Genomic DNA, 12,795 nt, shown 5'->3' on the forward strand with positions numbered 1-12,795 from the left:
ACGTCATTCTGCTCGTAATCTAGCACTATCTTCGTCAGGACATCACCGGTCTCTGGATCCACCGTGAAAGGAATGTCATCGGGTGCGAAGTAAGTGATCTCGGCGTTTATGCCCTCGTCAGCATCCTCGGCATGTACGCGACCGATTAGTTTACGAGCCTCGCCCTCTTTGACGGAAAATTCATAAGGGAGACCCACAAATTCGGGATTCTTGTCGTTGATATCGGTAACCATGATATTGACAGTCGCGGTACTGAAGAGACCGCCTGTGTCCTCAGCCTTTATCAGCTGCATGAAGCAACAGTATCACAGCATAAACATTCCGTTTTTTAATTTTTTTCATTTTGATATAAAATGCGAGACGACAAAATTGTCTTCTATATTGATAAAAATTTGGAAAAATTAAATATAGAAGAAAAGTGTGGACTATAAATAAAAAAGAAATAAATAATAAAAAAACATTTTTATAAAGTTAAAGTTAAATGTACTAAAAGTTAACGTGCTGCTTTTTAGTTTAAGTAGCTACGCATTTAAGTGGAGAAACGGAGATAGTAATCGATGTTTCTTAGATTAGATAAAAAGCAGCGTAAAGCGAGAAGTGCATTGGCTTGTAGCAGAGGATGTAGGAAGTTTGTATCGCAATGTTCGAGAGCGGTTGACGATATTGACTCACCAACTGATATCGAGTCAGGTCCTCCCTATCCAACTTCCTTATAACGGTAATAACGCCTGATTTGTCGCCAATCGCAAACTGACGCAAGTCATTCCCCGATACTATCGAGTACGACACCGGATCGTTTTCTGGGTCGATGGCCTGTACAACGGTGCATTAATAAGACTATTATCGATATAAATATTTAACGATCCGTTATTTAAAATACAATGCTTAATAAATAATAATAAAGTCGAACAATTTTGCGAACAATTTCTTACATTCTTCAAAAACAAAAATGTAAATTTATATAAATAAAGTGAAATATTGGTATACGAGTAAATGAAAAAAAGAACATCACAACAAAAAACGCGATGGAAAGATAACAAAAGTTATATCGAACAAATATATTGCTTCCGTTGAAATAACGTTTAAAATAAAACTCTGAGCAAAAGAGAAAAAGAGAGAAAACAAGAGACATTATCGATACTCACAGTGATAGTCGCAACCGTAGAATTTATGGAGGCCCCCTCGCTGACTTGCACTTCGTACACCGGCTGCTGGAACACGGGGCTTCTGGTGTTGGGTCCAGGAATGACGTTCACCTCGACGATCGTCTGTGAATACCTGCCACCCTTGTCAGTGGCCTGCACGGTGATGCTATATTGCTCGCCAGCGTTCAATTTCCTCACGGATTCGATAACTCCAGTCTTCGGATCTATCTTGAATTTGTGCAAACCATTGTTCGAAACATGGTAGATACTATACGTTATCTCGGCGTTTTCTCCTTCGTCGTTATCCGTGGCTTCCACCTGCGAGAAAATCAATTAATTTATCGCCCCACCCTCTGTATCTTTAAAGAGTTGTGAACCATTGAAAAACGATAATCCATAATTTGATGACTAAAGGATTAAAGAACTATCAGCAAATATGGAAAGATTATTTTTTAACATGTACGAGCAGTAGCTGTTACTATTAAATTAAAACACGAGACGACCAAGTCACCTTTGCCACTTGTTTCTTCGTTTCTCCAGCTTGAACGGTGATGGGTGGCATCATAGGGAGCAGAGGCGCATTATCGTTAACATCATTCAATGTTACAACAAACGACAGAGGCGACGACGCGGCCACACCCGTTTTCTCCCGGGCAACTACTTGAAAGCGGAAGCGGCCGGGACTCGGAGGATCCCGGTCCAGAGTCTCCTCATTGACGACAAGGACACCGGACGGATCGATCGCGAAGAAGTTTGTGGTCAACTCGAAGGTGTACGTCGGTTTCGGATCGTCCGGTCCCTGAATACAACGACACGAATATTTGACCAGAGAACAAAAAAAGGACCGAAAACAAATAATTACTGATCGATTGACGATAGTTGTTGATTCGCCGCGGATCTTATCCGCTAACAATAGAGAAATTTGAAACGGTCCATTCACATTTCGGTCACGCTTCGTTAAGCGAGAAACGATAGAATCTACGTCTGGTTGGAGACTCACCAGATCAGCATCCGACACGGTGAGCACAATGGGATTACCGCTTTCGTCGATGACCTTTGTGCCGATAGGAGCGTTTTCGTCGACGAAACCTTCGATACTTGACGCCGTTATAATGGGTGGATTGCTGTCAACCGGCTTGACGGTGATTGTTAATTTCGCGGTGGCCGATCGTTTCGCTTCCGATACCTCGACCGCCTTAAAAAGAGAGAAACAAAAGAGCAAACTTATTACGCGATATATGTCCACATTTTTTAAAAAGCGAAACGTAATTACGTGTATATTTAAAAAAATTTTGCACTGTCTTCTCATTAAACACAAAGATCATTAATTATAATTGTAAAACATCTTGTATATTCCTTATCACTTTTATACAATATTTATAATTAAAATTATTCAAATAATTTTTTTTTAATGTGACATAGGAAAATATAACAGCGATATTTACCTTAATGATAATGTCAAACTTCTTCGTTACTGTCGTGTCGACGGCCCTTATTTGCTTCACCGCCCCGGTGTTAGGATTGATCTCGAAGAAATCCCGGTAATTCGGAGGATTTCCGCTGAGGAAGGAATAGTGAATGGCCGCGTTTATGCTGTCCATATCGACCGCCTGGATTTTCTCGGGCGAGATATTGAGTATGCCGGATAATACTCCGCTCGATACCTAACGGAGGAAAAAAAAAAGGGTCGTCCTTGCAGAACCGGTTGGGTGATTTATTGGTATTTGCGCAAGTAGCGGCGAGATTATCCGTGGCTGATTAGGCGTGCATATTCGATTGCATTTAAATTTTCTGATAAATTTACAGGGAAATTGGCAAACACACAGTCCGTTAAAATAATTACGCCATTAATACATGCTCGAACTGGAAAACCGGGGACTTTGGTTTATAACTGACCCGATTTACGTACCGACGCGGAATATTCCGGATTAATACAGGCGCCGTCTGAAAGCATGCAGCCTTGATAAATAAAAGAGGGATCCTGATCGTCATCGTCTCGTATGTTCACCGTCAACGTGGTCGTAGACGTGAATCTTTCGGAAACGTTTCTCGCTCGATCCTGTAAGCAAACAATTTGCAATGTCAAGTGACATGATAAATCATATTGAAATATAGATGCAAATTGATATTCTAAACAGAGCATCAAAGATTTCAGCTATACAAGATACGAGACAACGAATATATTTTACATTCCATGCTAACGTTATATATCTTACATTCCTATAATTTCATTATAAGTTATTATTTTAATATTTTGATTATAATTAATTATATATTTATAAATTCTTAATTTATTAAAATCATAACTATAATATGCAGCTTTCAAAACTGTAATAATAATCATATCTCTGTCATAATATAATTGATTTGTGATTTATTATTTTAGTATATAATTATAATAAAAATCTATCGATTTTTTTTATGATTAGCTATAAAAAATAATTCGTCTCTTTATTGTTGCGCATGCACTTTACTTATTAAATGTGTCCTCCCTCTCTAATTCATATTATTACATATTATATATTACTATTACTACAATATATTTTCCTCTAGATTCTAGTAATGAAAAAAGTGCGATAAAATATCGGTGAAAATATCTTCACCTATTTTTTGCAGCTCATAAATAAGAGCTTGAATGACATACGAAAATGGACTGCGATAATACGCCATTAATCTTGCGATTTTTGTTGCGTCACGATTATATTGACATTTTCAATAGTCGCTACATGCACGAAGAGGAATGAATATCCATTTTCTTTTTCTCGTTCTCAATACAGTTTGTTCACACCAATTCTATCATCACTCTCGAAGAGAAGCTCCGTCCCTTTCTCCTCGTCTCCTATTCTCTTTTACCTGACCTTATTTACGCAATAACATCAGGGGTCCGGGCTACTTACGAGGTACGCTAAATAAAGATCACCGTTATTGTAACTTTCCCTGTACAAATAAGATTGCGAGGCCGAAAATCTTCCAGGAGTGCCCTATAAGAAACCTAAGCCTTAGAGAGTGCAATGCGCATATTGTATTAGAATATATAAATTACAAATATTATGACGCAATTAGCTGAAAAATGTATGCATTATTACTTTTTACGGTATTCAAAGTGTCCCATAAATTTCGTCTTTTAATAAAACCGCGCATTACTCGCTGAGACCTGCAAAAGCATGCTAAAAGAGGAAGAGAGAGAGAAAACATATTCTAGTAGAATCTTATCTCGAAATTGTTCTGAATATTTCAAAATGAATTATTCAAATATACGAAGAAGCAAATGGACAAAACATATTTTAGCGCTGTCAATTTCACATTACGTCTTTCAGTTAACGTTTGGCACGAGTTGAAGACTTAATGTGAAATTTCTATATGAAATGTCAAAAGCGAGAACATTAACTTTATACATAATATAAATCATCGCGATGCATCAGTGCGTAACGTTATCCCTCGGAGCAGCGTCCGAGAGCAGAAGTCGGTCATTTGTTCCACATAATATTCAAATGAGCCACACCTGCTGCAGAACGGAGAGCTCCGAGAGCAGAAGGGAGCGCGGCGGCTTAATCGAGAGGGAGAGATCGATCGATCGCGTCCTCGACTCGGGGAGATTCGCCGCGATTATGGGAGAACCGTGCCCGATTTATCTCGTAGCTGGGGAAGCCAAAAAGAGAAAGAGAGAGCAGAGGAAGAGAATTGAGCAGGAAATAACTATTACCCTTGACCACGGTTCGCGTACGGCCTCGGCCGCATCTCGTAATGCCAATAGTAATAATAGGCGTTGGTGCATCCATTTGCCTTTTTTCCATTTCGTCTCGCTTACGGTCGCCCGCCGTCAGCGATCGTTTAATGACATCGTGTTGCCGAGACGCGTCGCGCAGCCTCCAGATTCAATCGCATTTTTTCTCCCGACGACGACGACGCGAAATTGCGCGTCGATCTATGATCGGTCGCGCAATTTCGAACATGCGCGAAATTGCAGCAACAGCAGCGACGGACGGCGGCTACGTCTCTGTATAAAGATGGATATGCGTCTCCGAACGTAAGCATAGAGAGCACGGATAATGCACCATCGTATAGTTCCTCTCGGAGTTTATTACAGGTGGGATGAAAATCCGGTCTGTGCGGTCCCGGATAATGGCTCGTGTAGCGACTATGGCTGTTGCTTCGAATTAGATTTTAGTAGAAACCGCCAGGACAATAATATAGCGAGAGAATATCCTCGAGTAAAATAATTCGCTACTCGAGAAATAAAATCGAGAAAAATCATTTTATAATTTTTTCGAAGCACATAGAATTGTCAAGTCAAATTTTAGTTGCATATATATGTCACGATTTGATTATATTATCTGTTTCCCCTTCTTTCGACAAGATATAGTCGAACTAAAATAGTATTGCGAGCCCGTATAATAGCAGAGTCGGAGTAACGGTGTAATAACTTAATAGAATCGATTCCGAGAAGAAGTTGCTTAAAGTGATGGCTAACTGATCGCTTACAAGAAGCCATGACCACAGGCGGCTCTAAAATTAACGAGATTCCAGGATGGAAAAGGTCTATTGTGCCCTGGCGCGTGAAGCCCTTACACATGCAAGATCCTCGCGAGAGACCTTTCGCAAAAAAATGAATACTTGTTTCTAGTCTAGCCTAAGGAGGATATTTATTCAGCGAGGTCTTTGCTGGCGAGATTTTTTTAAGTGTTCGTTCTCAATTCGTCCTACGGCAAAGTCACTTCCGGCAGACAAAGAGAGATGCTGAATAAAATCCCGAAAGTACAATCAAATCATAACTCAAACATTAATCGAGAGAAATATCCACGTTAAAGTTGTCGCGGTACCATTGAAAGATCTGAGCGTATAAAAGTAAAATAGAGAGACTTCGGAGTTGATTTTCGGCTGTCCAAACGATTCACTCACCGTTGACAAATCGCCGACATTGCTGTTGCCGACACTCGGACCGTGTATTAAAGCGATGACCAAAAACGCTTTTATCGGACCGAGAAGCCCCATTGTCGACCTTACGATGAGTCACGTTCCGTCGATGGTGCGTCTCGAATCCGATCTACGTTCTTGCATCCTCATTTAGAGGGGACACGTCGCCGAGAATTATAATCGATTAAAATCCGTCCGACAGTTGATGAAGGAGGGCTTTCGGCGCGATACCTCGTGGTCCGCTTCTCACCGAGGAATCCCAAGGATTAGCGCATGATAAAGTGCGGTAAGGCGTGTCCCAATTTGTCGTCCCACATACAACCGGCAATTCCTTCGCCGATCGCTTCGAGTTGCGCACGCATGGATCCTGCGCTCGTTAAGTTACGATATTCCTACGGGGGCCTATATAAATCATGCGTTCTTTAATCGGCGCGGGCGACATACCTTCTCAATTCGTTCCTTTAGACCGACTTAAATTTATATTAAGCGTTCGTCGAAGGATTGGCGATTAAACGATTTCCAACAATGTCGTTGACAGATTTTATATTCTGGTGCATAAAAAAATGCAAACAATCTAGACACTGTAATTTTCCTACAGCAATTTTTCTTCAGGTAATAATCTTTGCGTCATTGATACGAGCACGTCGCGTCAACATTTTCATGCTACTATGTTTTTCATTAATCTCCGTGTTATAATGCAGTTTTTATTACTGAAAATTTTCAATCAATCGCGCGATGACAGCCAAGAGAGCAGTGTAAATTTTGACGTTTCGTACGACAGTGCTTGATCAGCTGTTTTTCCTCGCTGTATTTCGACCCGGTAACATCGACGTCATCGCACTCGACAAAGAGCCTTTTTTACGTAACGCCAGATTATTTGCATCGGAAACTCAGCGACGCGAAGAATATTTGCGTCACGAGAGCTTCTCTCGGCGAATCGCACCGAGGATCGATCGTGCGTGCGGATCGGCCGCGAAATCGGTGCCTTTGGCGATTTTCTGACCGTGCGATTTACATACTCGCATTTTCCCGCCCCGCGGAATAAGATCGCGGATCGCGCGAGACCCAACCCCCGTGTAAAATTTCACGGAGAGGAATCTTCGGCCTCAATGTCTTATTGCGAATCAAGTCAGACCGATATCTGTCCAATTTATTCCGCGCCGCTGCTGAAAGCGGAAGCGGAGCGATCTGTAATCAACGTTTCGCGACGCGCGCTTCTACAGCCGCGAAGGATTACGAGATGTTCCGGAAGTTGCTCGCTTCCTTTCATGCTGCCGTTTATTACGTTCATTCGGAACGGTATATATGTAATAGACATTTATTTCGCCGTTACTAATCTTCAATTTTCCCCAACGTATTTATTTTAATCCGATTTTCCAACGTGCTATATAAGACGGAGACCTTTATTAGGATAAAGTATAAATATCCAAGCGCGATGAAATATTGATACTTCTTTATGCGAGCTCGCGTTCTCTCTATATTCGATTCTACCTCGCTTGTCCTGGATTCGTTCGAGGACTTTTCCACCCACACCGAGTGCCAACGCACTCGGTATACCCTGAGGAAGCGCCTCGCGGCCGCGTTTTAATACCGTTCGTTTGACAAACGTCCGCGTATTTCTCTTCCTAACGCTCGTCATTAATCTCCCGACGTGGACGAAAGAATTCGCGCACGAGCGAACCGTTATTGTGCGTATGTATGATGGCGCCAGTTATATGTTACTGTGCGAGAGAACGTTTTATTCTTTCAACGCGTTCATAGAGCTCGGAGCGCCATTAAAGAAGTCTCTTGATGGCGTAATAACCGACCGCAGCGATATTACGTTGGTTAAGTTGTGCATTTTATTTTAATTAAACGTATTTTACGATTCATTTTTGACTCTAAAATTACGATCACATAAATTATATCCCGTGAAAAATTATGAGAGAAAAATGCATTCGCGATGTGACGTAATGTTTGACAGCTCGTACGTACAAACACATCGATTCATATTTTCCTAGCCGATATTTATGATTAATTATACGATACTCGAAAGAAGTATGGCACCTCTTGGTCCCATAGGATAGTCTTATCGGATTTTCGAACTGACACTATGATTAAAATCCAACACACATCGGATACACCATTGACACACACTCGCTATCTTCGCGCTCGATCGGTCGATGCGATCGTACTGTATCCTATCTCTCGCGATCATCCGCGACGGAAGGATTCGCCTTGCGCGTTACACGCAGAATCGGCCACGTCGGCACTCTACACACGAGAAAATCGAAATTCCGTGCTTGCGTTACACACGTCGCAAGCCGAACGATGACTAATGCCGCGGTTCTCCTACCTCGCGTACCTCCTGGCTCGCGTGCAACATGCATCGCTGCATATAAGTTTCGTCCGCTGCCCACCTTGCGTTGTCCTCCTGGCCGCGGAGGTATCTACCTGGCGGCGTGTAATTTTCTTTGTTAACCGGGCCCACGATCGACGACGACCTAGACGTTTGCGCGAAACTGTGCCACACTTTCGTAGATAAGATTAAAGATGAACGGGGACATAGAGCTGATATTCCTCAATCGGACGTTTGTCGAACTTTAAATTTCTAATTGTTCTTCGCGAAAGAATTGCCGATATTTTCTTATCAGTATTTGTAAGTATAATATACTCAATTTGTCTAATTGTAAGAATATTGTTTTACACTAATCAACTATTGCAAATAATATCTTTAGACACCGCAGTTTTTATCACTCGTCATTTTATCCCACAAACAATCATTTTCATCACATATTTAAAGAATATTCTTTTTTAAATTAAAATATTTTACACTTTAAAAAATATTAATTATGCTACAAACCGCGACATAACAAAGCCTCGGAAAATAAATTTCAATTATGAAGCTTAATGCGTTCGATTGGTCACAGCCCATGACTGGCTGCACCATGCCACAGCACCATGTAATTCTGGTGATGTCAGCACGATCTTAATTAAAATATGTGATAATCATCACGATTAATACCTGTTATGTTTTACATTTGAACTATTCTATATATTAACACAAATAATGCTTGCTCTCTACGCAAATAAAAACGTAAGTGAAATGTATGCCGAGATGTATACGCGATGGCGAACTTTTGCCACGTGATGTCCAAAGATAACTTATTGATTTCGCAGTGCCTCGTTCATATGCAAATAACTGTTTGTGTAGGGAATAATTCTAAAATGCGAATGTGCACGACAATCGAACGTGACAATCGCATATAAGTGCCGTCATAAGAATAAATATAGACAGTGCTTATTGTACAGTTATTATTAAGTATTGTTCTCTCTTCGCTATAGGTGCGCGGGGTGCGCAATGCAGATTTGACATTTTATACCACTTTCTGATTATATTATCATACCGAGAGAAATCGCGTCCTAACGTAGGTAGCACGTTACGTTGCATTGCGCGATACCGATTACGCTATGACGATTCGTCACGGCGATCGAACAATCATGCATCGCATAATAGAGTAGGCGTTTAACGAATATGCAGTATTCGCTAATGAGCATCTTACTTTCACTCGTATAAGACAAGATTACGAGACCATTTACATCTGCGTTGTGTGTGTATTTGCTGCCGCTAAATTATATTTTTCGAAATGTCACTTTTATCTCTTTTTTCTCTACTCTCTTTAAAATCTCCCCATTATTTTAAATTCTTCGCTCCTAATTAAAATTTGTTACTTAGTCCAAATCGCTTTCTCTTAATCCTTTTTAAGATTTTTCATCAAATTTGACTGTCTATCTATTGTAATCAAATAATAATATAATATTTTTCAAGCAGAATAATAATCGCTAAATTTATCTTTTATATGAAGAATCGCATAATGATCATTGATACATTAACTTGATAAACGAGCATGCATAAAAATGAGTCAGGCCACGTCGCAGTGTTTTTATTGGGTCATTTCTATCAGCAGAAAGTCCGAGTTACATGGGCGATAAATGTCACGATGTCAATCACTGCGTGTCGCAGACACGAAAAGAGCAATTTGCGAATTCTGATTCGCATTAGCGGACCCACCATGTATATCTGCGCGAATTGAACAATCTCGAGTTTGGCGATATGCAAATAACTACAAGCTACAAGACTCGACAATCGGCGATCTCCAATCTTGGCGGGCAAATATGCCGAACGGTTAATGCCTTACGGTACCGCGAACGATACGTTACCGTCCCGAATGGAAAGATTGTTATTCCGTACCGATGTTACCGTTACACACCGATCCTTTCGTTATTTCGCTGAATTTGTAGCCGAGAGATTGCGCGAGAACTTTATATCATATCGCTCTCACATTAGTCTCGATTATCTTTATTATCTGACTATTGAATCTCAATGTATTGAAGTCTATTAAACAGCTATTGTATGAAATATACAGTGTATGTCACATTTCTCGTATTTGCTTTTATCTATCAAATTTCTTAGCCAAGTCAATTCTTCTGAAATTTCATTAAACGTCGAATAAATTATTATTATCCTCATTTCTTAATTGCAAGAGAGCTTAATAAATTTTTAATCCCTTGTTACTCAGAAACTTTTAACATTCTCGACTAATAAATAAAAAAAACTTTCTAGACATAACAAATAGAAATCTGGAATAATCCAGAGTAAAATCGCACACTTTTCTTGTCCATTTGCAATATTAGCATGTCTTTATACGGGTTTTAAAATACCACACATGCCTCTACACACGCGATTGATATGTAAAAGTAATTAATTACTTAGCCATAGATTATCTAAGCTGCTGTATGAAATATACAGTGTATATCACATTTGTCGTATTTGCTTTTATCTATTAAATTTCTTAGCCAAGTCAATTCTTCTGAAATTTCATTAAACGTCGAATAAATTATTATTATCCTCATTTCTTAATTGCAAGAGAGCTTAATAAATTTTTAATCCCTTGTTACTCAGAACTTTTTAACATTCTCGACTAATAAATAAAAAAAACTTTCTAGACATAACAAATAGAAATCTGGAATAATCCAGAGTAAAATCGCACACTTTTCTTGTCCATTTGCAATATTAGCATGTCTTTATACGGGTTTTAAAATACCACACATGCCTCTACACACGCGATTGATATGTAAAAGCAATTAATTACTTAGCCATAGATTATCTAAGCTGCTGTATGAAATATACAGTGTATATCACATTTGTCGTATTTGCTTTTATCTATTAAATTTCTTAGCCAAGTCAATTCTTCTGAAATTTCATTAAACGTCGAATAAATTATTATTATCCTCATTTCTTAATTGCAAGAGAGCTTAATAAATTTTTAATCCCTTGTTACTCAGAAACTTTTAACATTCTCGACTAATAAATAAAAAAAACTTTCTAGACATAACAAATAGAAATCTGGAATAATCCAGAGTAAAATCGCACACTTTTCTTGTCCATTTGCAATATTAGCATGTCTTTATACGGGTTTTAAAATACCACACATGCCTCTACACACGCGATTGATATGTAAAAGTAATTAATTACTTAGCCATAGATTATCTAAGCTGCTGTATGAAATATACAGTGTATATCACATTTGTCGTATTTGCTTTTATCTATTAAATTTCTTAGCCAAGTCAATTCTTCTGAAATTTCATTAAACGTCGAATAAATTATTATTATCCTCATTTCTTAATTGCAAGAGAGCTTAATAAATTTTTAATCCCTTGTTACTCAAAACCTTTTAACATTCTTGACTAATAAATAAAAAAAACTTTCTAGACATAACAAATAGAAATCTGGAATAATCCAGAGTAAAATCGCACACTTTTCTTGTCCATTTGCAATATTAGCATGTCTTTATACGGGTTTTAAAATACCACACATGCCTCTACACACGCGATTGATATGTAAAAGCAATTAATTACTTAGCCATAGATTATCTAAGCTGCTGTATGAAATATACAGTGTATATCACATTTGTCGTATTTGCTTTTATCTATTAAATTTCTTAGCCAAGTCAATTCTTCTGAAATTTCATTAAACGTCGAATAAATTATTATTATCCTCATTTCTTAATTGCAAGAGAGCTTAATAAATTTTTAATCCCTTGTTACTCAGAACCTTTTAACATTCTCGACTAATAAATAAAAAAAACTTTCTAGACATAACAAATAGAAATCTGGAATAATCCAGAGTAAAATCGCACACTTTTCTTGTCCATTTGCAATATTAGCATGTCTTTATACGGGTTTTAAAATACCACACATGCCTCTACACACGCGATTGATATGTAAAAGCAATTAATTACTTAGCCATAGATTATCTAAGCTGCTGTATGAAATATACAGTGTATATCACATTTGTCGTATTTGCTTTTATCTATTAAATTTCTTAGCCAAGTCAATTCTTCTGAAATTTCATTAAACGTCGAATAAATTATTATTATCCTCATTTCTTAATTGCAAAAGAGCTTAATAAATTTTTAATCCCTTGTTACTCAGAAACTTTTAACATTCTCGACTAATAAATAAAAAAAACTTTCTAGACATAACAAATAGAAATCTGGAATAATCCAGAGTAAAATCGCACACTTTTCTTGTCCATTTGCAATATTAGCATGTCTTTATACGGGTTTTAAAATACCACACATGCCTCTACACACGCGATTGATATGTAAAAGTAATTAATTACTTAGCCATAGATTATCTAAGCTGGATGCGTAACTGTAATTAACGGCTTGTCCGTCGTGCGCTGTTTGCGCAC

General features: G+C 38.6%; 1 protein-coding gene across 8 annotated transcripts in view; it reads right to left on the minus strand.

Moving 5' to 3' along the window:
* Nucleotides 1-12,795, minus strand: part of Cad99c (cadherin 99C) — a 105,536-nt gene that overhangs the window by 7,651 nt on the left and 85,090 nt on the right. For 3 of the 8 annotated variants that reach the window (XM_083058863.1, XM_083058864.1, XM_083058862.1), the window contains 7 exons: nucleotides 3,055-3,204; nucleotides 2,591-2,809; nucleotides 2,146-2,340; nucleotides 1,657-1,944; nucleotides 1,146-1,463; nucleotides 673-813; nucleotides 3-287 (listed from right to left, as the gene is read on the minus strand). In XM_083058863.1, coding sequence (XP_082914989.1) covers nucleotides 3-287; nucleotides 673-813; nucleotides 1,146-1,463; nucleotides 1,657-1,944; nucleotides 2,146-2,340; nucleotides 2,591-2,809; nucleotides 3,055-3,204 — 1,596 coding nt within the window. Of the gene's footprint in view, nucleotides 1-2; nucleotides 288-672; nucleotides 814-1,145; nucleotides 1,464-1,656; nucleotides 1,945-2,145; nucleotides 2,341-2,590; nucleotides 2,810-3,054; nucleotides 3,205-6,044; nucleotides 8,331-12,795 lie in introns of those variants that run through there. The other 5 variants (XM_083058870.1, XM_083058867.1, XM_083058869.1 and 2 more) reach the window with 5 other exon arrangements.

Source organism: Prenolepis imparis, unplaced genomic scaffold (genome assembly GCF_030444845.1).
Source record: "Prenolepis imparis isolate NDT839.2.m4 unplaced genomic scaffold, iyPreImpa1.0 SCAF_2, whole genome shotgun sequence".
In the NCBI taxonomy this organism is placed as follows: Eukaryota; Metazoa; Arthropoda; class Insecta; order Hymenoptera; family Formicidae; genus Prenolepis; species Prenolepis imparis.